Source organism: Corvus cornix, chromosome 4, assembly GCF_000738735.6.
Source record: "Corvus cornix cornix isolate S_Up_H32 chromosome 4, ASM73873v5, whole genome shotgun sequence".
NCBI classification, from domain to species: domain Eukaryota; kingdom Metazoa; phylum Chordata; class Aves; order Passeriformes; family Corvidae; genus Corvus; species Corvus cornix.
The window spans coordinates 28,104,013-28,129,783 of NC_046334.1; the positions used below are offsets into that span (position 1 = coordinate 28,104,013).

Consider the following 25,771-nt stretch of genomic DNA (forward strand, 5'->3'; position numbering starts at 1 on the left):
AACTATGCTGTTGATGCAAACAGTGGAAACTTAAGTAGCAAGTGCTATAGGTTGGGTTTAACATTACAGTACTGTTATTTCCTTAGGCCGGTTAAAGAAAGATGCTGCACTGTCAAGGATATCAGATGAAAGTCTTGATAAAATTCAAGACGAAGAAACACCAGTCTTTAAAGAGCTTCCTGGTGCCAAAGCATCTGATGAAAGCACGATTCCCCTTACTGGCTCAGTAACAGAAGCTGCTGGGGCATCAGATACTATTGCAAATGGAAACCATCCACGTGTACCATATGGTAAGGAACTAAGACAACTTAGACAGTTTTTCTGCCTGTTTCAATGAGGTTTCTTAACTGCAAGTAGGTCTCTGCTGTAAATAGTAAATTAGGGTTTGGAATTTCCATCTCTAATCCTTTTTCAGTGCTTGTTTGAAAAGATGCTCATTTACAAGTGACATTTTCTGGAGAGGACGTAAAATCAATTACATTTTGTTTGGCTGTATTTCAGTTTTAGAAACAGCTGAAAAAAAATTGCTTGCCTTTTTGTGTTGCTTTACTTTGTATTTTTTCTTAATGGTGTTTCCATCCTTTCAAGCAGTGGAAAAATACAGAGCACACAGATTGCTGATGTATGAAGGTTAAATTCAACATAAAGATGATTAGCATACTACAGCAGGAGATGAAAAGATTTGAACTTTAGTTGACAAATGTACGACCATTTGGAGCGTGTCCACTAGAAAAATCTCACACATTGTTTTCTGAACATATATTTGTAAGAAGTAGACTTGTATGCATAAAACTCTTCCTGTTCTGCCACGTGGTAGGATCACCCCCTCCACTTAGCGGCCTGCTGACTTTGATATCACTTTGCTAACATCTACAAAGTCCTGTAATTTGGTTAATAAATGCCTAATATATTCAACTGATTCTTACAAAATCAAATAAGTCATGACGTGGAGCCCTTAGAGTGTGTGCTTCCAGTTTAAAAATAGCTAAACCCAATTCCGAATGTTGAACAGTGAAAGTCCGGGAAGTCAGGAAATGAAAAAGTTCAGAAATATTACTTGTGGTACATTTTGATATGTGTCCTACAGTGTATGCTGACATTAAATGTATACAGTGGGAATAATCATCATCATGTTCATACAACTAGTATATAGAAAATGTTGCAATAGCTAAGGAAATACTTCTGCAGAACATGAACTTTTTTGCTTTGTTTTTTTTTAATGATTTTTAAAGGCTGTGTAAATGTCTCCTAAACAAATGAGTATGAATGAAATGTCTCTTAAACATATAAGTCCCAGTATGAAATTGCAGTAAACCACATTTCAGAAATCCTAATTATTCCTATTCAATGTAGTAAAAACCTCAGAAAAAGTAGAGCTTGCTTTACAAGAAAGGAATTTTATGGAAATTTATTTTTTCAAAAAACCTGAGGATTTAACCATAAAGTATCACATTTGAATAGCTGATCCCAAGTGACTTGCTGCAGGTCATAGAGCATGTCTGGGGAGACTCAACACTGGAACAAAGCTCTTTTTGCACAGAAGATGAGAGACTTTATTTTGCAGTGAATTGAATCTCCGCTTATTCACTGCATGTAGTGCAAATTGATCTTCTTTGTCCTGTATTCTCAGATGGTGGCCACATTATTGTCTTGTGTTGGAGGAAGGGGCCTTTTGTATTGCATTTCATGTAAATAAAATCTCTAAATCTCTGCTTTCTAGGAAGGGCATTTTCAGTGACACACACCTCAGTGAAATCACCTGTTTCCAATGGCACCTTCAGCTTCGATGGCCACGTGAGGAGCGATGGCCACGTGTATCACACTGTGCACAAGGACTCAGGTTTATACAAAGACTTGCTCCACAAAATCCACCTGGACAGGGCCAACGATGAGAGGCCCACCGCAGAAAACAACTACAAACTGCTACGGCGCAACAACAGCTACACTTGCTACACTGCTGCTATTTGTGGCATGCCCGTGCATTCCTCCTTTAAGGCAGCGGATACTTCTACTCCAGAAGACAGTGAGAAGTTAGTGGGAGACACCGTTTCCTACTCCAAGAAGCGAGTCCGCTACGACAGCTACTCCAGCTATTGCAACGCAGTGGCTGAGGCAGAGATTGAGGCGGAGGAAGGTGGGGTGGAAATGAAGTTGGCCTCTGAACTCGCAGATCCTAACCGGCCCCCCGTTGAGCCTGTGGAAGAGGATAAGGAAGAGAAAGACACCTCTCAGGTCCATCTACTTTTCCACTTCCTCCAGATCTTAACAGCCTGCTTTGGATCCTTTGCCCATGGAGGCAATGATGTCAGGTAAGAAGATGAGATCTCACAAACCAGCAGTTTTACAGTTTAAGTACATGGAGCCAGGTTTGCCAGCTTGGCTGTTTGGAAAGCACGTTCATTTCTGCAGGTAAATGATCATCAGTGTTTTACAAAGCATGTGGCATCAATATCCCTGGTGCTTTCCAGGAGTTGCACAACTCAGTCTATGGTTTCTTTTCTTCTCAGGGGTAAAATCTTCTTTATTCACTGCTAAATAATTGTTAAGTAATTCGTTTAATGTAGGTTTAATTTTTAATTTAGGCAATCTTGGAGGCATTGAGACTCCCCCCAACATTCAAAACACTGTAAAAGCAAACAGGACTGTCCCAGCCCTGCAGAATTTGCAGCCTATTTTAACTGCAAAATCAGAAGCCTTCAAAAGATGAGAGGTTTTAGACTATTTTTTGCCATTAGATGAATTTCATCTCTTGTCACACAGCACCTCACCGTCTCGGTGGCATGTGGCTGAAGAGCAATGTGGGTGGGTTTGCTGTGTCTCTGGGAACACTGTGTGTTTTTTCTTTAGGATTTGACTGGACTGCCTCTTCCCTAGACCTGGAGTGATCCATTTGGTTTTAATAGACGCTTTTTCCAGTATCGTGGTAAGGTCCCCTGAGAAATTCTCTCAAGTGGCTTGTTGAAGCAGCTGTCCTTATTTGGGTTGTGGCTGGGGCTGTACTGAGTCCCCTTCCTGCCGGACCCTTGCTGTGTTAGCCATGCCCCGAGGGTGTCGGTTTCAGTGTTTTCAGCAGGACTTTACAGCATTCATAATTTTCATTGCCCTCCTTAGGCTTCTGGGCAAACTCTGGCCCACTCTTCAAGGAGAACACTTATTGCTCCTCACTCTTGTCAGCCACGCAATTTAACTCATAACTTATCATGAAAACACTTAAAAACATGGTTCTTCATTCCCCATCCATCCAGCATCCTGGGAATTCAGAACAGGGCTTTCTGAAGAGCCTTTTGTACTTCCTTAGTATCTGCAGGGATCTGGCTCTGGGAAGGAGTCCAGAGTCCCCTCATCCTCTGGATCAGAGGGCAACGGTGCAGCTTTCTTTCCTCTCAGATGGTCTCTGTTGTTAAAGACCTCTGCTCTGAGCACACTGGCCAAGAGCAAAGACCCATGGGAGTCCAATGTCCAAGCTCTGCAACTGGCCAGCAGCGAGTGCTGAAGGGAACATAGAGATCAGAACAAAGACTGCTGATATTTCTTGTAATGTACCCTGGGAAATACCATTGCAGAAAGTTCACAGCCTACCTCAGTAGGTGCCCCAGGTCCTTTATTCCCTGCAGGTGGTGCTTATACATAGTCCTCAAGGACTCATGTGTTTATACAAGCATCACTTGCATGTTATGTAGGAGGAAGGGGTAGTCACTTTTGTTAGAAGTGGTCTGTATGGATGCATTTAGTTCAGAAATCAGATTTGGTGTCAACAGAAGCTGGCCAGGATGAAATACAAAGTTTAGACTCTGTGCTGTATGTGCTGTTGCATCTTACAGCCTAATTCCCTTAGGATTTTACATTTGGACTGGCCTGTTACAGTGACAATTTCCTTTCCTGAAAATTCATGTGTTTTCAGTGTTTTTCAGATCCCTACTTCCATTGGTGATCCTATCAAATTTGCCAGGAAGTGTGTTTTTATTAAATGCTGTTTATTCCAAAATCTCTTCTTAAGCTGAATTTATATAATTGCAAAACTAAAGAACACGTCAGCTTCATTTTGTCAAGGCTGGTACAAAAGCAGGAAGATGGTCATGTGTGAGGGATTGGATAGGAACCCATCCTTGCAATTGTACTGAGTTCCAGCTAAACAATAAAATTAAAGACGCCTTCGTATGCCTAAAAGATTTGGTAGATAAAATTCTCTGGGAATGCAGATATTTATCCTGAGGATCATATAGCAGAGATGTTTAGCCAGTGTTCATCTAGTGGAGCAAAAGATGTCTTGGCTCCGCCACATGTTGCATGAAGATGTGCAGAGCTCTAAAGGCAGTGCGTTGTTCAAAAAATTATGCAGTAGAACCTAGTGAGTAGCACAGCTTTCTGTTCACATTTCTGTAAGAAAGTAAGCCCTGGCAGTCCATCTTCCACTGATGCCTGCTATCTTTTCATCTCCCTCCTTCATACACTTTCCTTCTGCTCATTTTAGGTGCTGCCGTCAAGCTGTTTCTCTAATTTTTTTCCTCAGCCTTGAATCCTGTCGTTAAAATCCTGCTTTCCCCTGCATTTGGTTTTAAGCTCCTCACTCATATATTTAGGATAGCACCTGCATTGTCCACATCTTTTGCTTTGGACTTTACTCCAACATTTTCTTTCCCTATCCTGGAACTTACTTTTGTGCCATGCTTTCTATTTATTTTCCATCAGGCTGTTTGTTGGTATTTCTTGAAGGGAAGGGGGCAGATAAGAGGAGCAAAGAGACAAAAATAAAAAGCCAGTATGAAACTTAAAAGCTGCAGGTGATTGCAAAGTAATGATTGATCTGTTTTAGAGCATATTTAAGCACGGGGCATGCAGTACAGACTTAACTGTGATGCAGCTCAGAAAAACTTCATGGATCAGAAGTGCCCCATATGGTTTGGACGGCACTTTAACAGACAAAAGATCATATGGAGATCTCTCTTGTTTCACTGTCCAGGATTTACCCATGGACCCGGAAGAGTTAAATCAGTATTTTGCCCTTGACTGCAGAACTAGTTCATAACTAACTCATGGGGTAGTTAGACCCCAGTTTCTTCTGAGATTAAACTTTTTAGCATCTTAATGAAATCAGCCATCTTTGCTGTAGGAGCTGATGTTTGCAGCCATCAGGGCTCATGTTCAGGCTGACATCAGCAAGGATCCTAGCTGTGTTTTGAAAGAAACAGGGAGTGATGGTAGCTCCTTATTTGGGTGACTGTTTTGTTCGGACCATCCCCTCCTGCCCCTGCTGCCAAGCTTATGTGCACTGAGTCAAGGGTGCTGGAGCCCTTCCAGGGCTGGGACTAGCTGAGCCAGGCCGAGAGCCTTGTGACACCACCATGCACATGGACTGAATGAAATCTAAAGTATTTAAAATCCCAACTGAATGTGTTGGGACAGAACTGCTGAAAAAAATGTTGTTGTTGAACTTAATTAGCGGCGCCAAGTGAGCAGGTCCCACTGGCTCAGCAGCCGAGCACAAAGGGAGTGCGTCAGGTCATTGCAAGGGCAACGGGAGAATAAAAAGGGCAGGATGGAAAAAAGACCTGGGCCTGGAGCGTGACACAAGGAGAACTGCCAGCTTCTAAATGCTTGTTCAGAGCCAGCTTTCCAGAGAGCCCGGGAGGCTGGGCTTTGTTGTCCAGCAGGGATTATATGCACCTATGGTTGAGTTGGACTGAGCTTATTTTTCTGTAGATATAGGCTGGTTCAGCAGGACTTGTGATCTGGAGCTCAGTGCTGCAGCCACAGCAGCCTACCTGTATAACAACAAATAGCAGAAGAGTTGCTGAAGCTGTAGGGTCTATACTGTGTTTTAAAGTCTGAATTAACTGGTTCTCGAAAACAAAGGCAGTTGGGCAGGCTGTTTTGGACATGGCTAGAAAAGACTGCTAACCCCAAAAAGCTAATATAAAACTTAAAAACTGCAGGTGATTGCAAGGAAAATGATTGGTCTGTTTGAGAGCATACTTAAGCATGGGACATACAGTACAGACTGAACTGTGATGCAGCTCAGAAAAACTTCATGGATCAGAAGTGCCCCATATGGTTCTGACAGCACTTTAACGGACAAAAGATCATATGAAGATCTCTCTTGTTTGACTGTCCAGGATTTACCCATGGACCTGGAAGAGTTAAACCAGTATTTTGCCCTTGACTGCAGAACTAGTTCATAACTAACTCATGGGGTAGTTAGACCCCAGTTTCTTCTGAGATGATGCTTTTTGGCATCCTAATGAAATCAGCCATCTTTGCTGTAGGAGCTGATGTTTGCAGCCATCAGGGCTCATGTTCAGGCTGACATCAGCAAGGATCCTAGCTGGGGGAGCTGTGTGTTAAAAGAAGCAGGGAGTCATGTTTTCTCTGGTGCCCAGCACAGCAGTGTCCACAGCTGCTTTGCTACTGGGCTGGGAATGAGAAAGTTATGAGCAAACAGTGTGTTGGCCCCAAAGTCCTAGCCTAGCAAATGGGAAGATGCTTTTATTTACTCAAGCAATCTCTGGAGCTTGTTATTCCTTGAATTCTTGCAAGCAAAGCAGGATGACCCACAGAGTGATGCTGTAGGTCAGTGTGAGTTTTGCTGATTAAGATACGCTGTTTTTGCTGTGAGGAAAGCCTGAGCCTTGTACTCCTACACACCTGTCTGTGCATGTGTTTAGTCATTTCTCATACAGATTCCTTCTCCTATAAATGTCCCTTACTACCCTCCTCCTCTGCATCAGGCCATCACTCCTGCTGTCACGGGAGAAACCCTGGGGGTGTCAGAATGAGCTGCGTGCCCTGGCTTGTGTGAGCAGGCAGCTACCTGGGCCCATGGATTCAGGCCATGGAGGAAGGTTGATTTAGTACCGTGACAGTGGCAGGAGGCGTGATGCTCCAGCTGGGCAGGGTGACCACAGACCGTGCCACCACCCCAGTCTGTGCATGCCAAGGGGCAAGCAGTGCTGGGGTTTGGCTGGTACAGGCTGTAGGGAGGAGAAACCTGCCTGCAGACATTTCACAGGGATCTCAGTTTTCCTGAGTTCCTGCTGCATAAATTATTTGAATGTGTCTGCTCTAATTAAATTTCCTGTGGAGGACTTCAGGACTCCCCTTGCGTATTCATGCTTAGATATTAGGAAAAAGGGGTCATTGGAGTTAGAGTCTGCAGGTAATGCCATATAGATTTATAGTTTGAGAAAGAATGCCTTTCATTATCTAAACTATATAGGCTACATTACTGACAACAGGATTTAAAACAATTTCAGAACTATAGTAAAAATATTTAATATTTTTTATCTATTCCTACACATTCTTTCAGTGGTTTTAGGGAAGCTGACTGCTACCAGATAGGGAATTCATTTTTAAGCAAAGCAGTTAGAGAAACTAGGAAATGTGTGCTTGCCCAAAATACATGGAGAAGAGCCTTCTCCTCTCACCTTCATACAGATTTCACTGGAGTTTTAGATCAGAGCACAGAAACATCAGTAAGATTCACCTTTTTCCCCTCTTAATAAAGTAAATGCAATGGGATTAAAGGAGGGAAGGGCCAGAACATTGCCAGTATCTTACTGCACATGGAGAGCTTAGTGGGACTCAGCCTCTTGGCTAAATAAGGAGTCTAAAGGAGCTGTAGTAAGGCTGGATTACAGAACAGGTATTTCCTATTTCCTCCCTGAGAGCTGCACTCAAGATCACTTAGAATATTTAGGAGACTAATCTGTGTGTTACGATTAGTGAGGGAAGCCTGATTTGTGATTTCTTCCCTTTTTAATAATAGTCCATCCTGTAAGTCCAGCCTGTGTCCCAAGTAGCTATGAATCTTCACTTGTGTCCTTAATTGTGCAGGTGCATGGCATTTTTGTTGTGCCATGCAGACAAGTCAGAGAAGAGCGGCAAGAAACGGGGTCTCCAGTGGGCATGGGAATCCCTCCCAATCCCTCTGTGATCAGGGCCCATGTCTGGGCTTGCCAGGGGAAAAGCTGATGCTGGTGGGCACGGGGGAGGATGGACCCAACCCTCCAGGATCCAGGGAGGTGGGGTTTCAGGGCCAGTATTCACAAGACACAAAGATGAGCTGCAGGAATAAAAGCATGTCCACCCTGACTCACTAATGCACCCAAAGCTTGCACTTCACAGGGCACAGCTCTGACACACTTTTATTGTGCTATGGTAGATGCACTATTTCAAGGCTGTCCAGTTATTTGAACTAGGATAAAACTCTCCTGATAATCTGACATCCCTGGAGATCAGGACATGTTTTTTTCCTGTTGATTCATACAGGAGTATCTTTCTTTCACTCTTACTCAGCTGGGTGATGTCTCAGGGCGTAACTGCAGCCTATTCAGAAATATCATTCCACTGATTTTCCCAGTGGAAGGTTTTTTTGTGAAATCCTGGTTTGGGAGATAGTCAAATGGCTGGACATTTTATAATTGTAATATTGGACGCCTAATACAGATTTCTCAGATGGCTCTTTTGCTCGTCATTCAGCTTTAATTGGTGATAAAGTACATCTCTAGGTTCTTTCACTCAATTAGAAAAAGTGGCTAAAAAGCAATCTCCTTTTTCAGGCAGCAGAGAATCTAAGCATGGTCACCAAGGAGTCTATACGTTATTCACAAATCGTATTCAATGTGTAGCTTTCAAATACAGTTAGATTTTCTTTTTGAGCAAGTCACTACTCCCCTCAAACAACAGCGAGGAAATAGCAATGTTGCTACTTCATAAAATGTTACGACAAGTTTGACAGGGTTTGGCGATAGAGCATTAAGCTGATGGCTGAATTACTGGAAAAAGCCCCTTATTTTTTACTAAAAAAAAGTGTTAGTCCTCATTCCTCCAGAGAAGGTCTTGGACTTGTGACCCAAAGGTACCTACAAATTTCTGCTTGTGTGTGTGTGTGTCTGCATGGGAAACTGTCATTTCTAAGCCTGTCTCATGATAGCTGAATGTGGGGTGGTTATTTTTGTTGGTAATACTATCTGTCTCACAGGGGAGAGGAGAAGCCAGCTCTATTTATAGTTCAGATTCACTGTCAAATGCTATCTTTCACAACAGTTTTATAAATGGTGTGTGACAGATTCTAAACTGGCACAAGTGAGCAGAAAAAGAGAAGCCGTGCCAATTCACATTAGTCGAGAGCGACATCATCATGAGGGTCAGGCAGCGCTTCAGAAACACAGAGCAGCCCTTCACTGAGCCACCATGAAGCACATCTGGCAGTGCAAATATTGCTGTGGGTGGCATTAAATCCTGCACTGCACCTCCAGGGAAGGCAAACAGCCCCTGCGCAGTGCCCCGGCTGCAAAGTCCTCTGCCCTGTGAGTAATTGGGCTGGCAGAGGTGGGGGAAAGTACTGGATGTGGAGAATACACTTTGCAGCAGGCAGACTCAGGAGATGGGCTTCTTATGCCATAACATTTCATAAATTCATCCTAAAATTGTCTTGTATTGGCCACCTCCTCATGCTCAGTGGAAAAGTGTGTATTAAGTGTGCAAAATTAAAGTAATACCATGACAGGAGCATCTTATGTTGTCTTTTAAACCCAATAGCTAAATAATGCAACAAATCCTCTAAAGCACTTCAGTTTCATAGGAACCTGAGGGCAGTTTTACATATAGATAGATGTGGATGGGGGTTCAGAGCCTGTGTGACCGTATCAGGCTTTTTTCTTCTCTGAACTACCACGAATAAGACTTGGAGCTCCAGCACAAAGCAGAGTTAGTTAAGGTAAGTAGAAACCTGTGTGGGAGAGTAAGAGAAAATAACTTCTTGAAAATAGACTTGTGAAATGAGTCTTAGCCAAATGCATGGAAGATTGGAGGCCTGCTTTCCTGATAGTCATGTCTTGAATCAAATGAGCTAGAACCAGTGGGAAATACTGTGAAAGCCACAACCCAGTCTAGCCAGCGTCCTTGTGGTTCATCTGGTTAGTCACTCAGCTGTAGGAGACATCTGTTAAGCAAACTCCCTTATGTAACGATGCCTTTTTTGTTGGTGGGGGTTTTTTTGTGTGTTGTTTCTCTCTTACCCTCTCTTACTGTTCTGTTGGGAGCAGTTGTCCTCTACCTCTGTGCAGAATCAAGGTTGTAGTCTTTGCAGTGCCTGTGTCAGACCCATTTGCTGTGAGCTTTTGGCAGTTTCGTGGTGGGACAGGCCTAGTGGCTTCTTCTAGAGCTGTTTTCCATTGGCATAGGGAGCATTGACACCACAAGCCCCTTGGACTGCACCTCCTGAACAAATCTAGAAGCTGAAGGAGCCCCTTGGAGAGCTGTGATGGTGCTAGACTCAAAACGTTGTTGCTGTATGTAGCCACTTGGAGATACTCAGGCTGGGAGCTGCCACTGTCCCTACGAGCTGAATATTTAAGTCACATTGAACATGATTTGCGGGGAGAGGAGAAATGTCCCTCTGGTATAGATAACCTGTATGTAGATATTCACAAAGGAAAATAAGGGTAGTTACCTTTTTGCCTTTCAAAGCCTGTATGGATCCAGTGCTCTTCTGCTTTCTGTTCTTACAGAGAAGGTATCAGAAGTGCTGCCTCTGTGGGCATCAGCGTTCTCTCTTCTGGTCTGTTGGACAGAATCAGGCACTCAGATTCTCTGAGGCTGAGCATCAGTCAGCAGAGTTTTGCCTTGTCTTCCGTTGCCACAAATAAGAACCCTTTATTCAAGGATTAAGCTGATTCACAGAGGTGTAGCATTTGCAAATAATTAAAACTGGATTTTGATATGGAAGACCAGAGTTTGCTGCTGCAGTTTTTGAAGCCTTTTCTGCCTTTTTATTTATGCTGGGACTGACAAATATGTATCTATAATCTCTTTGGAACAGTCAGGAATCAGTGCCTGAGCTCACTCCAAATGCGCCTGTTATTTTCAACAGGGAGGTTTTTTCCATGTCATACAACACTGTAAAAAGAGGTGATCAGTTTTCCCTTTATTCATGTGATCAATGTATTATTTGCCTTTATCCATCCTTCAGCATCCATCAGTTAATTTGTGTACCTTCATACATTGAATTACCTTTCTTTTTCTGTGCCCAAGAAGACATTTAAATGTGCAAGTAATTTAATCCACACCTGAAAACACCAGAAAAGAAGTTTCAGATCAATTTCAGAATATTAGAAATGCTCCCATCAAGAATCTCTTTGTCCATGGAAGTAAAATGATTCTTGCATTTCGGCCCTAAGGACTTTTCACATACTGTCCTTCCAAAATTCAACAAATCAAGTTCTTACTTGGGCACAGTATCAGACCAGAATTTTAAAGTGTTTTAGCTAGTGGCAATCACTCTTTATTTAAAGAGTCTTTAGTTCTTCATTGAAGACTACCCAGCATCTTCAAACCCACTGGATTTTATTATTCATGTTAGCTCACTAATTTGTGTTCTGTATCTTTCTCAAAATCCATAAGAATTATTAATTCATTTTTATATCAAAGAGCATTTTAAAAAATTTTCATTTCCCTCACAGCTTGAATGTTGCTCTGTGTGTTTACAACAAAAAAGTTTTTCTTTATTACTTTGCTTCAGGATCGTTTCTCAGGGTTCAAAGCTCGATTTCTCAAGGGCCAGATGAAAGCAGGAGGGTCTTGTGGTGCTGAGATGTGCCAAGCTTTGCACTGCTGGTGACCCTTGTCTCTTGGCAATCACCCCTCAGCCCCTGGCACCTCAAATCTGGTAAAGATGGGATTCAATGAATAACTGGCAGATACAGTGGCCTGGTTTGCACAACATTTGACATTAAAACTGGCCCTTACTCCATCTGTGTGCTTTGGAGTGGAACCAGGAACTAAATTTAGCAGGTCTTGGCTCCAGGGCTAGCATGACTGTCAGTCCTGCCTGTGGTGCTCGCTGTGACCTGCTTTCCTATCAGTTTACAAAGAGGGGGGCTTCCCTGATAGTTTTCAGATTTTTTGAATGACATTGGTCAGGTTTGTTCTACTCTTCTCATGATTATTTAGACATAAATATGGCACTGCTTCACTGGGTATGCTTTTTGGGTGATGAATAAATGCTGCTCAGCAAGGCAAGCACTTACTTGGTTTAGTAAAAGAGCTGAAAACAAAAGGGATGTTGACATTCTTATCTGCTTTTTAGTATTTAAGCCTCTAAAGCAACTGGATACCAGCTTTCAAGTTTTTCTTCTAGCTAGAAGTTTCTGTCTAGAAACTTGATGCTTTTTTAGAATAAACAGAGTCAGAAGTCTGACTCCAGTCACTAATATCAGATGACCTGCATTAAGAGTGGGGACTTCAGTGTTGCTGACTTCCAATGTTTTTTCAGATAGCAGCAGTAGGGTAGCAAAAAGGGCTTACGCCAGCTCTGTGTTACCAAGGGGTCCTCTCTGACCCAGTCCAACTCACTCTACAACAGTTTGAAGATGACTAAGTCACCTTCCCAGCTGCACTCAGATCCTATCCCAAACATTATAGGCTGTCAAACTAGATTATATTTCTATTTCCTTGTCTGCAATGGTAAGTTTGTTCATTATTTTTCCCTCTTTGACAAAAAGAGCTAATTTGATACTTGAATTTTAAAGACGCACAGGTCTTGAATAGGTAAATTCTGAGACAGTTTCAGTGCAGTACTGAAAATACTGATTTTTGTCACAGAACAGACATAATGAGGTACTACCAACTCTGACATTTCAGTAAACGATTTGTAAAAGCGAAATTCCTTTCAGGACTTGCTCTAGTTATCAGTGGTGAAGTGACAACCGAAAAAGCAGTATGATAAGAGTCGCGTGCTGCACTCTTTCCAAGTGAGAAAGGGTGTTGCCTGTAGGGTCAAGTCAGAGTAGTGCTGTGCCCATGATGAAGAAAAATCACACAGAAAATAACAGACTCCTTTCAAGGATGCTATCTGCATTTTTTTAACTCAGGTGACACGTTTCTGTTTCTCCAGCAATGCCATCGGTCCCCTCGTCGCACTCTGGCTAATCTACGAGCAAGGTGGCGTAATGCAAGAAGCATCAACTCCCATCTGGCTGCTGTTTTATGGAGGTGTTGGGATCTGTGTGGGTCTCTGGGTCTGGGGAAGAAGAGTTATCCAGACTATGGGTAAAGACCTCACTCCGATCACACCATCAAGGTAGGTCCACAGGTGTCATTGTGGTTGTGTGAACTCCATGTGTGAGGCAATCTGAGAAATTGCTGCTCCAGTATTTTTTTTGTAATGCAGTTTGCTGGATTTGCTGTGCTTTGATTTTAATGATAACCTGGCTTCAACTTCTCTGTCTTTCTAAAAAAATGAAAGAAATAAGAGAAAAAGGAGAAAAAGAAAGCATGAGAAAAAGAAAGAAAAAGAAAGAGAGAAAGGAAAAAAGATAACCCTGTAATACTGAATGTGTTTAAGGCATAGAGGTCTGCGTGAACAGACAGCAGAGTCTTCTGCTGCTGACCTAATTAGCATGGTAGAAGGTGCATTTGGAAATGGCAAGATTACAGTGGCTTTCCCAGTGTGCTTCAGACTGTTAAACCCATATGTATTTATTACAGTAATTTTCATCTTTAATGCATACTCGACCTCTGCTGGTGCTTAACCGAATTACTAATTAGGCACGATTCACCGCAGCGTAGAGTAGAGAAGGTCTCTGACGCAATGAGCCATGCAGACGGGGTACAGCAGATGACTAGCCTGTGCCGTTCCCATTATTCAACCCTTTCTTGTTCTCTTAACTTACTCACATGACAAAAATCAGTTGGAGATAAAACAGTCGAAAGAAGAAACGGGTAAGACTTTGGCACGCTGCACGGTATCAGTCCGAGCTGATGCAAAGAGTGATTGTGAAGTGTTTTCTTATGCTTCCCGCAGTGGATTCACTATTGAGTTGGCTTCGGCGTTCACAGTTGTGGTAGCTTCCAATGTTGGACTTCCTGTCAGTACTACACACTGCAAGGTATGCCTTTGCCCAGCGACTGCAGTCAAGGCAGTCTGGACTATTCATCTTAAAATTGTGCTGCTCGAGTCAGGGATAATGGCACGGTGAGGGGAAAACAGCCGCTGACAGAGGATGGTTAGGTAGGGGTGTGTTAGCGCGTCTCGGTCGTGCCAGCAACACGGGAAAGTAATCAGGCTTCCAAAAAATGCATTGGAATTGTCACAGTCAAGTCACTGGAACTGGCCACAGCATAAACTCCATAGCTGTTGGTGAAGAAAAACAGCACTCACAAAAACATGACCTCAATTTTAAAGCAAATGATTGCAAGGAACAGCCTGGTTTCCTCTGACGGTGCCATTTGAACCTGGTCGGGTAACATTTCTCCCTTGTTCAGAGGCTGCGCACCATTCATCATTTATACTTGACTTTCTTGATAAGTGCATGGCATGGGATTTCCTGCATATAACTCTTTTACTACAGGTTTTCCATCTGTCTTTTTTTTTTTATTTCTTCACAGTGGATTTTGCATTGAAGTAATGTGTGCGCTAACGGTACTTGTAGCCTCAAATGTGGGTATTCCAATAAGCTCCACCCATTGCAAGGTATTGGAGTTTGCAGTGATCCTATCAGTAAATCACATCCACTAGGACAAACCATAACAAAATCCAGGAGATACCGACTGTTGCAGATTGCCTTCACTGTGCCACGCCCTGCAGACTGTGACCGCAAAATAACGGGGCCCACTTTTAAAGGCAGTACAGCCAAGCAAAGTCAGCATTATATAACTAATTGCACAAAAGTCTGGACTGTCTTTCACCCCTACATGGTTGTACTGAACTAATATAGACATATTAAAATAACGTAGATTCGTAGTCTGTGTGAACCCGGTTACGTGTCTTTCAAAGCCACCTGTATGAAAAACACTGCTACATCATTAAGCTAATATTTTAATGTCTCTCTTCTTTTAAACCAACTTGTCCTCACTTTTGTGCATTATAATACAGAATCTGGCCCTTGTAATTAGTCCTTTCAGCTAGGTAGTTTGCTTTCTTGGTTTTTTTTTAAAAAAAGACCACTTTGGAGTATAGGTACAGGCTGGGTAATGAGCAGAATTTAATTGTGTCTTGAAGACATTTATATAGCTTGTAGACATCAGGGAGCATGTGGACACACTGCTGGAAGAACATAATGGGAATTTGGAGTTTTGTTCCCTGGGAAATTCTCAAGTCAAATATCCCCTTTCTTTCCTTTTGTTTCTCCATGGACTCCCAAGCTCCTGGACGTGCAGAGCTGTTTGTTTTTTTCACCCTCTAGCAGGATGTGGAGAAGCCCCTCCAAAACCAGAGACCCCAGAATGGCACTCCCTCTGCCTCATTGCATGCCACCAAGACCAAGCCCTAAGAAAAGACCTTGTAGGATTCACTACTGCACCCTGGAGACCTTGGAGCCTCAGGCTGGGGCTGGGGCAGGAAGGTTTCTGGGGATAACTGCTCCATGGCATGGCAGGCGGGCTGGCAAGAAGCCTGGCAGCCTTGCCTGTGACATTGACCTGCTTTCCAGTAAAAGAGTCAATGAAAGCCACACATCCTGCAAAATGCCCAAAGTTGGTTCAATTGGCCTTTTTCTAGTGAAAACCATTTCTTCAGAAAGCCTTCCTCTACTGCAAAATCATTTATTTCTTCTACCCTGGTGCTCTTTGAGAAGCAGCCAAGACTGAGCAGCTCTGAAAGGCTGTTCAGATTTCCTGGCATTGACAGAACTCTGGTTCCTCTGAATCAAGCAGGGAGGGGAAAAATAATAACAATGTTATCCACTTCTAAAAATGCTAGCCTGAAATCACCTCTCTTTAAGCTGACTAGTATCAAATGCATGATGAAGAATTTGCCAGGGAGAATAATACAGCTTTGATTATCCCAGTTGCATGCCTGAAACACTTCTAGCCAACTGTTGTAAAAGAGAAAACACACTTTGGTCCAAACAAATAGACTGAATTTAGAAAGAAAATGTCTTGGAAGCCATAAGTTAATGAGAGGGGTATTCATTCACTCAATGCAGCTAAAAGCTTGGTCTTTTCTAACTGCAGAGCAAAATAGTTCTTTTTGAAAAATACTTCCATAAAAGCAGCTAATGTGGTTAGTCTGTGTCTGCTCCCTGTATGTAGCTTGCTGTATCTCATTAGGTGGATCATTCTTAATGGGAAGATCCACTTTGCAATAGGATTAGACTGTTCCAGGGATGTCATGTTATTATAACTGACTCGGTGTTTCAGCAAAATGAGATCCTGAGTTGAAAGATTCTAAGTGAGCAACACAGGATAAAGCAAACACTTCTAATGGATGTATTCCTGTATTCCTTGTTTTCTTTGGGGCCCAGGGAAGGAATAAAAGAATTGTTAAGTATCATTTGCTCCATGTGAAAATGCCTCGCTGAAAGTGCTGTCAGCCACTGAGTCAAAATGCCTTCTTAAAAATCAGCAGAAAAATTATTTTGCCTTAGAAACCCAAAAGAAAAAAGGTTTGAAGTGAGCCACCAGCATCAGGTATTGGGAATTATTCTTTTCCTCAATATTTACTCCACTGTGAAATAGCATTTGCTTGAGTAGGAGCCCTTCTGAAGGGGTGTCAGTCAACTGAATGTGCAGCAGCTGGATAAACTGATGGCAAATAAAGAGCAGCATCAAACAGCTGAGGTGCAGGGAAACCTTTTTGAGGTGAAACAGTAGACTGTAATGAAAAATGGAGACCAGGTGTGAAGGAAAGCTCCGAGCAGCAGTTTTCAGATCTTGTAGCAGATGTGGTGGCGAACTGGAGGTCGGTAGCAGGAAGAAAAGCATTAGCTTCTGGGGAAGGTTCGTCAAGCCCTCTCAGATCAGGACCTGCCTTTGGTCCTAAATCAGAGCCTTTAGTCTACATGAGGTAGTCACTGCCCGATGTGCCTGTCCCACATCTATGGCCAAGCAGCTTTTTCATGCTCAGAGCCTGAACTGCACTTTCATCTTTGCCACAGGTCCAAGGGGAGAGGAAAGTCCCTTGAAAGCCTCCAAGCCAAGTGGGCTTGGAAGAAAGACCTAATCTTTTGAGCCTCCAAAGGAATTTGTGGGTCTGAATGCAGTAGCCACATTGCTCTGGCTGCACCAGTTCAACCTCCCTTGGGATTTAGCACTGAAAAGCCAGTGTGGTGTGAATGCATACCTTCCCTTTCTGCTGCCCAGGTGGGCGAATGATCATATTGAGTCTTAGAGTACCTGTTATTTGTTCTCAGGTTGGAGATTTAGAAATGAACATTTCTCAGTTGTAATGGAATGTCTTCACATACAGATAAAATTAGAGTGCAGCAGTTAAATGCTTTGCCTCTGCAAAAGTGACTTTGCTGAGGTCATTCTGTCAGCTCTGTTTTGCCATTATGATTTTGCGGTTTTGAAAAATATTCTCTGTTGCTATGATTGAATTATCATGTTCTGTGTGTTCTTATTATACACCATTGCACAGGAACAAGAGACCCAAAAGCATTTCTGTAATGCTTTAAGTAAAGCATACTGAAGGCAAACTGCACTGGTTTCAAACGAATCTCAAAGTAGATATCATCTGAAATTCTACAGAAGGTGTAGTGTGCCTACACCCAAGGATTAGCTACTCTCCTAACCTCTAGTCCATCAAAAATCACTATTAATAAACTAAACTTTAATTATCTTTAAAACAGATTGCCAATGCCATCATTGCTGATACCATTTAAACTTCAGGAAGGACTTGGAGATTAGCGTACGTAGAATGCAGGCTTGCTCAATAAGTAATGCTTCTTGTTGCAAGCATGACAGACGGATGCTAAGGACACACAAAATATAAAGCTGAGCCTAACAGCTGAGCTGCTGAAAGCCCAAATGCTGTTTCCTCATGTCAAGGCTTTGATGTAGTCACAAGTGTGGGGTTCCTCTTCACTGAAATACACCTCCACCTCCTAAATACACTTACACCTCCTAAATGCAGAACAGCATATTGTGCACTCCAGAAGTATTCAGATGAAATATTATCTAACAGATTTCCTTATTGGATCAAGCTTTCGACAGAGGCCTTATTGGTCATAGAATATCAAGTTTAGTTTTCCCTTGTTCTGTCACAGGCACCCGAGAGTTACAGGGTCTTCCACAAGTAACTCTTCTCCAAAAAAAACCATTAAGCAGTAGTTAGAAGCTAAATAGGTGCTAGCAAAAGATGCAGATTTGATATCCCCATGTTATCTTTCCCTCATTCCCTGTGCTCCTGACATTTATCATTTTCCTGGCTCTGTACAAGGGGAGCAGCCCATCTTTTGATCTATAGGCAGGGACTGATACTCCCATTAAGAAAATAAGCAGGGAGGCAGGGATGGCACTTCAGGGAGCACATGCCCAGCTGTGTCTTGGAGTTTCCTTACCTTCAAAACAGGATATTCCTTCCACATTTCTTGCTGCTTTACTGTGCACTTTGAATAGACTTACACTGTTTTTGCTAACAGCATGGAAAGCACTTCCAGGGCAGAAAGAAAATGCAGTGTTTCTGAAGTTTTTGTATCATTTTTCATTGAAAATGTTTCTCTCAGTTCAGTTTTTTTTCTTAAAAACTGATGTGCTGGGTTTATATCTTATGAACTAAAAATACCTTTGAAAGAAGAAAAGATTGCAGCTTTGCCCATGACACAGTGTGTTTCGTCTACAAAACCACTGACCTACCCAGCTGCCCTGGTAGCACTGTCTTTGAAGGATATCTTGGTGTTTTATCCATTCCCCACCATCCTCTTGGTGTCTGTGCAGTTTGTGTGCCCCATAGTATTAGGATGATGTATTTGTCTGCAAGAGAGGATTTTAGCTCTGGATGCTTTGCTTGGCTAGCTGGTCCAGAAGGGCTAGTTTCCCCCACAGGGCTCAGACTGATGCATTTGATGTACTGGGTCTAAGCCTGCACTATCTGTCTGCCCCCTGCCAAGCCACCATGGCTGCCACAGGGTGGGCTCAGCTGCTTTTACCTTGCCCCTGCCATCCCGTCTGTAGCCCGCAGTACTGGAATATGGATATGGTGTTTTGAGTCAGCGCCATATGCCAGGCTGTGAGCTGCACAGAGAGCATCAGCAGCTGCTCGGTGAACAGGCAGGGCATCCCAAACCAGCAAGGAGATAGGCAGGTGGGACAGGAACCATAGTGCATATCCTGACCTGCTCTATGCAGTGCTCTTCAGCAGAGCCTTAAAAACAACTTTCCTGGTGTTTTCCTGATTTAGACTGCAATCTGGCCAGAGTCAGTGGACACTTGCTCTCTTCTCTATGGACTGAGTCAGGTGGAGGGCTGCCTCAGCTGCACTGAAGGCTCATGTACAAGTTAGCAGGGCAGGGAAAAACCCACCAACATACTTATTTGCCTTTGGCTGACCCCAAGACCCATGAAAAACAGGAGATCATTGACAAACAAAGGTTTAAGTACCTTGGAAGTGTCACCCTCCTGCCACCGCACCAGAACAGAGCCATTGTCATCCTCAGGGACTTCTTTATCTCAGAGCATCGCTTGGTATCAGCTGACTGGCATTGGTGTGGCCGTGGGCATGTTACAGGTGCTCAGACTTACCCCTCACACCTTGTCTTCCTCTCTCTTCCCCACGCTCCCAAGGTTGGCTCCGTGGTGGCCGTCGGCTGGATCCGCTCCAAGAAAGCCGTCGATTGGCGCCTCTTCCGCAACATCTTCCTAGCGTGGTTTGTGACTGTGCCGGTGGCCGGCTTGTTCAGCGCCGGGGTGATGGCACTGCTGATGTACGGGATCCTGCCTTACATTTGAGGAGCCTCCTCTGCTGGGAAAAGGGGAAATGGCCAAGCTACTACCGATGGGAGAAGCGTTCCCGTGAAAGAAGCAGTCAGAGAGGATCCATCTTCCATACCTAACTTCTTATCTACTGTACATAACAATGTGTCATATTGGTGACATGGTGATGTGGTGCCATTTCTTATATATTAAAGAAATATATATGCATATAGTAGGTAACAATACCTAAGTTATATTATCAGTGGGGTGAAAATAATTGCCTAGAACTTAATATTTAGTAAAATTTGTACATAGTGTATCATTTTGGTGGCTATTTTTTAATCTTTTGAGGAAGAGTATGGATTAGGAAATGTTTCTTGTCCATTTGATATAAGAAGAAGCGAGGTACAGGACTGCGTAACACATGAATTTTTTAAAGCTATTAAGATACTGGAACAAAATAAAATGTGCAGAAGTGCTTTTCATAAAATAACTTTGTTCATATCATATTGATTTTTGTGTATCATAGCGTGATGGTTATGGCTGTGTAAATACTTATGAACAGTAACTTTTAAATGGTGCATTTCCCTTATATATTTTGGATAAGAAAGTTTAGGAAGTACCAAAGAAGCAGGGGAATAGCTTGCCGATATTATGTTGTTGTCTCCATGTGTGTTGTGTTCCCCCACCTCTAATTCAACGTTGTTTTCACCAAGCTCTGGCCTGTGAGGCTGGGATAGTACTGTTCATGTCTTAATGTAACTTAAAAAAAAAAAGCGCACACAAAAAATTAGTTCTTGTGACTTAGTAGGCAGCCCATGGCTCTCCACATTAGCTGATAGTAAACTGACTTCATTTTGTGGGTTGATACTTGAGTATCTCACTGCTCACCTTCTACCTTTCCCCTTCAAGTCTCAGCTCCTGGTTGCCCTGCTCTTGATTCCTGCGGGAGGACGGACCGTCAACCTCCCCTCCTTCTCTCCATCCAGACACAAGCACACACTCTCAGGTACAGGAGCGGGGCCGTGGAGCGCACGGCACCCCCGCGTACAGAAGTGAAGGGCAGCAGCGGGCGGGAGAGGGCTCAGCCCTGCATTTCTGCTTGGATGTAATGGGTGCCCATGGGAGTGCTGATCCATGCAGGGGAGGATGTGAGCAGGTGCTGCCTCCCCCTGGCAAGTCCCATCCCACGCCATGGCCAGCCAGCCTCCTGCTATGCTGCCTACAGCGAGGAGGGGACAGGAGCCTGGCCCTGTGTGGATGGATGGAGGTTGTATGGTAACCAGCATTTGGGATGAGATTTTTTTCATGGCAGCTCAGGGGAAAATGGCTAGCTACATCCCCTGCACGCTTTTGGAAAGCACATTTGAGTGAAGGTTACTGTTTTGTGGGTGGGAGGCAAAGGGCAAGGGGTGCCCAAAGGAGGTTGGGAATCTATTACTGTTTAAATGCTGCTAAAATTTTGATAAAATGTTCTTGGTACTCCATTGTGATTCTTCCATTGGTCATTCATACCAAATTTATAATAAAAAGATAAACAGCCCCTATAACTGCCTCTTGTGTTTTTGGAGTGTTACTCAGCGGTAATGGGAAGGCTCCCCAGGCAGTTAAAGCCTACTCCCTGGCATCTGCCGCCTTTTGTCCTTTGTCTGCTCTGGTCAACGGGATCAAACCATGCTCTGTGTGGCACTGACAAAACCTCCCTTTTCTTCCTGCTGTCCTGGCAGCCCAGTGCCCAGCCCTCGCTCTACCCGGGCTTGGCTCACAGGCGTCTCTCCGTCGAGCTTTGGGAGCTCGTGGGCTGCTTCGGATGCATTCCCTGGGCACTCGCTGCCTCCAACTGCCTCACTCACTCTGGCCCTCCTTTGGGGCTCTGGAAGCATCCCTATTGCTGTGGCACCGTGATGCTCAGTTTCCAAGCCCTCTGAAACCCTAGAGCTGTGGTATAAATAGTGCTGGCAAATGGGTGGGACTGGTGGGCAGCAGCTGAGTGACCAGAGCAGCCAGTAAATGCATTGAGTGGGACCTGTGGAAGTAGGTGGAAGAACTCACCTTATCTTAGCACTTGCATTAACAAATGCCTGCCCAGTGGCCCAGCAGCTTCCCACCTTGTTTCATCTGCAGAGACAAACCAGACTTCTCTCACTCCAGCAGCAGGGACGCAGCTGCAGCCCTGCCAGACACAGTCAGCATGTGGAGGGCTGTGCCAGCTCTGGGGGTATGTGATAATCCCCCAGCACACACAGCTGGGTGTCTGTCAACACACACATATATAAATAAAACTGCTGTGAAGGAAATGGCTGGCAAGGAAGCATCTCCAAAATATTCCTGCCCTAGCTACAATAACCTTCAGTGTGAAGGGAGATGGAAAATCCAAAGTGTCTTTCTTCACACTGCAGAAGTGTCCTTTGCCACCCCAGAGAAGGAGAATCTGCAGAAGCACAGCTGTTGAAACATGGTGCAAATATGGGCACAGTTAAAATTCCCTTTGCTCAGGCAGCAATCAAAATAGGTCTATTTTCAGCTCAAGAAATGGTGGGGGGTTTGCATTTTTTCAGTAGCATTGAAGCTCAGTGGAGCCAGAGAGCTGAGCTTGTTTAGCTGGGGCCTATTGAACAAGCAGATGCTGGTAGACCTCGACAGAGACATGGGGTGTTTGCGCCCTCCAGGGCTGCCCTGTCCCCTGGCAGAGCTCTTCCCACTGTGGCTCACAGCCATCAGGGCTGCAGCCCTCCCAGGCAGGACATAGGACGGCATGGTTGTCACCAGGCAGACCTTGCTGCGTGGTGGGGAGAAGTGTGCACAGGCTGCTGGGGCTGCAGGAAAAGTGAACACCAGAAACATGTCAGGAGGCAAGAGAGACAGAAGCCTGATGCAAATATTTATTACAAGTAAAAACTGTTTTAGCTGAGGACATGCAGCCTGAATTTCAGAAACCAAAGTGCCTACTGTGTGCCTCATGGACCACTGGTAAACCTTTGACTCAAACCAGCCTGAGGAGAGCCAGCTGGCAGTGTGTGAAGGTACTAATGGACTAATTACCCTAGTCAACCTCTCCTCCTGCCTCCAACTTTCACCCTACTGCCAGATTTCATGGATTGCCCTGGGAGTTGCTTTGCCTTTGCATGTCTGAGGGTCGCTGAGATGATGCTGGGACATGTTATTGCCACCAGCTCTGCTTGTGCTGCTTGGCAGAGTGCCCTGTGGTGGTGAAGTTGGTGTGGCATGGTAACCTGTGCATCCTGGTCTGTCCTTCCCAGCAGAGCAGCCCTGTTCTGCCAGCTTGCTGCTGCTGGTGTCCCACCTCCAAGGTAAGTGCCCTGTGTGCTCATGACTGCTCTGACTGGCTGAACACCCCTTGGAGCAGGAGCTCCGCCTGTGCCATGGGCACTTACTTGCTCTGGAGTTGGTCACTAAATGCTCCTTTTGGAGACATGCGTGGTGAGAAAGGCCAGGAAATGCAATGGGGAAGTGCATGGGGCAGGACAATGCAAAGGCCCTTAGTTTGTTTGTGGTAGAAAGACCTGGCTTGCTTTGTGAGAGATCCTATCCCAGACTTGGGGATCTAGGTGCTCCTGGACTGCAAGGTGATGCTGATGGACAGATCCATATTTTTGGAGGGCAGAAGACTGTTTGAATGAGTGTCTTGTGCTGTTACTTCTCTAGAGAAGGCAGACGATAGGAAGTGGTTTATTTTGTGGTTTGTAGGGTTTTTTTGTGACGTTTAAGGACCTTTGGTTTTATGTTCCTCCTTTTGTGGAGATTGCTTTAGTGACACTAATGATACGGTTTGGTGGAGCATTGATTCCACCTACTGGTTGCCAAAAAGAAGTCTGAACTGGAGTAAGGATTTTATTGCCAATGTGAAGCTTTGTGAGCTTCCTTTTTCTAAGCAGTAAAGCAGAACAGAAAGGAATTATATGTAACAAAAATGTGAACTGCGCTCTTTCCAGGTGAAATTGTACAAATAACTAAATATTGCACACTTATCTTAATTTCTAATATCTTAGGTTCTAGGAGAAAAAAGTATTACTGTTGCACTGCCTTAAATTACATTTTCATACTGATTGATACAAGAAGACTTTTCTTCTAGTTGTCTTGCAAAAGTAACCAGTATGTCACTTGAGTTCTTAAAACTAGGCTGCTGAACTCCTGCAGTGATGCTATTTTAGCACTGTGTTGATGAGCAAACCCTTTGTCCAGGGGTAGCAATGGTTTGAAAGATTTTTAAAGCATATTACACCACTTGTTCAACTAAATGCAGTTTTCAAAAGGGCATTATTTTTCCTAAGTGAAACAGTATTTTAAACTTGTACAAATATGCTGTGCTGTTACCAGCTTTTAGATGCAGTTTTTTTGTGTGAGAAGGTAAATGCAAATAACAAAAGCTTGTTTCCTTCCTTAACTGCAATCAGCTTTAAAATAGAGTTGGTGCCTGGAAACCAAGCACAAACAATGTCTGAGTTTCGTGGCTCCTTGCATCTGTCCCAGCTGACACTAAACGTCCAACTTCAGGAATATGACTTCTCATCTGATAAACCCTAAATTCAAGGATGTGACACATGCTACTGCAGTGCAAGTATTCACTGTAGATCATTATTCATTGCTGTGCTTCAGAAAGAGAAAAATGAGTGGCAGGTGTCCAGCTGATGGCCAGTCCTCTTCATTGCCCAGTTGCAGTCAGCCCCTGGATGGATCTTCCCACATGATGGCACAGTGCATGCCAGTTCCTTTGCTGTGAGCAGCTCATGCAGCTTACAGAATTTAAGTTTCTGCTGAAGGATTTGTTTCTGGTCTCTCATTGTAAGGACATCTGGGGTTCTCTGCCTCTGAAAGCTGACTTCACTAATTAGGGATACTCCATCAGTCCATATCCCTCCCCTGGCACAAAGGGAGAAGATGCTTGTACCTGCAGATCAAGTTGCCAGTGTCAGGGGAAAGGCAAGGAGGATGTAGTACACTGCTCTCATGTGAAACAGGAAGATGGTTCTAAGTGGTAAAGCACTAAAGCATTTTTGGATGGTACTAAAACTGCTTTCCTACTGTGAGAGGATTTATCATCTTTTTTGCTGGAGGGGAAAAAATATAGGAAGGTTAATTGAAAATGTTACCTTGCTATCTTGATATACTTTGTAATGGATGATCTTCTCTTGATCTTGCAAGACAGTGTTGAGAATCCTCTTAATTTCTCGGGAAAACAGGCACACCTGGAACTGCCCAGGGTTTCTGGTCTGAATAATTTTATGTATGCCTGATTTTTCCACTCATTCTTGCTTGTCATGGAATCCTTCTGGTCTCTGTAATGGAAATTGTATGTGACATGTCTTTCACACTCATGGGCTTATCAAGGTGAAGCTGACAATTTCTCTTTTCTCCGTCTCTGACTTTGCATGATAACCTGTAGTAAGTCTTGGCTGCTTTCTGACAGATGACTGCTTCTGTTTCCCACGAGAACAGAGATGCTTTGTTACACTGATAAAGTGCCTGTCAGTGCTGGGGTCAAGTGCTGCTCAAAATACACCAAAAGCATAGCGGAACTGGCACAAGAAATTATGGAAGGGAGAAAGGGAACTTGAGGCTAGACCCAAGGACCATGAAGAGCTTGGTCACTATATTGGGAAAATGTCACAAATTCAATTCTGGGGACAAGCTTTGGATGTAGACAAAGATGAATTCACATGGATTTTTTTTTTAAGTCACAGCCATGTGCTGCTTTTGCTGCTTTCCAAAGTTTTACATTTTTTTTTTTCTAAGCATTTAGAACAATTTGGATTCAGAAACCTGTGCCCAGAATCTTTGAAACAACAGTCCAAGAGCTGTAGCTCTTATGTAAAGGTTGGCTAAAAACCTTTTTACATATTTGGTTTATTTTTCCTAAGCACTGCAGAAAGAGGTCAAAAGGCTTTATCAACTTGTGGGCTCTTCTCTTCCATAAAATGCTGTCCTTCCTATTCCTATCCCAAATAATGTTCATTAAGGAAGTTTCCCTTCCTTTATGAAGGCTGGAGTAAATGCTCTTAGATATAATTTGAAAAAAATCTCTTGGATTTACATTATTTGTCATTTGTATTATGGCAAAGAGTTCTTACTTGTTAGCTTCATCCTTTCATTTTGGATAGTTTACATCAAGTGAGTGTAAAGA

General features: G+C 43.6%; 1 protein-coding gene across 6 annotated transcripts in view; it reads left to right on the plus strand.

Annotated features, from left to right (window-relative positions):
• SLC20A2 (solute carrier family 20 member 2) overlaps window positions 1–21,176 on the plus strand; it is a 57,359-nt gene extending 36,183 nt beyond the window's left edge. For 4 of the 6 annotated variants that reach the window (XM_039550330.1, XM_039550329.1, XM_010411737.3 and 1 more), the window contains 5 exons: window positions 87–290; window positions 1,721–2,309; window positions 12,893–13,078; window positions 13,802–13,886; window positions 19,501–21,176. In XM_039550330.1, the coding sequence (XP_039406264.1) occupies window positions 87–290; window positions 1,721–2,309; window positions 12,893–13,078; window positions 13,802–13,886; window positions 19,501–19,665 (1,229 nt within the window). In that variant the 3' untranslated portion in view covers window positions 19,666–21,176. Of the gene's footprint in view, window positions 1–86; window positions 291–1,720; window positions 2,310–12,892; window positions 13,079–13,801; window positions 13,887–14,385; window positions 14,471–19,500 lie in introns of all 6 variants that reach the window. The other 2 variants (XM_010411739.3, XM_019293333.2) reach the window with 2 other exon arrangements.
• The last annotated feature ends 4,595 nt before the right edge of the window (window positions 21,177–25,771 follow it).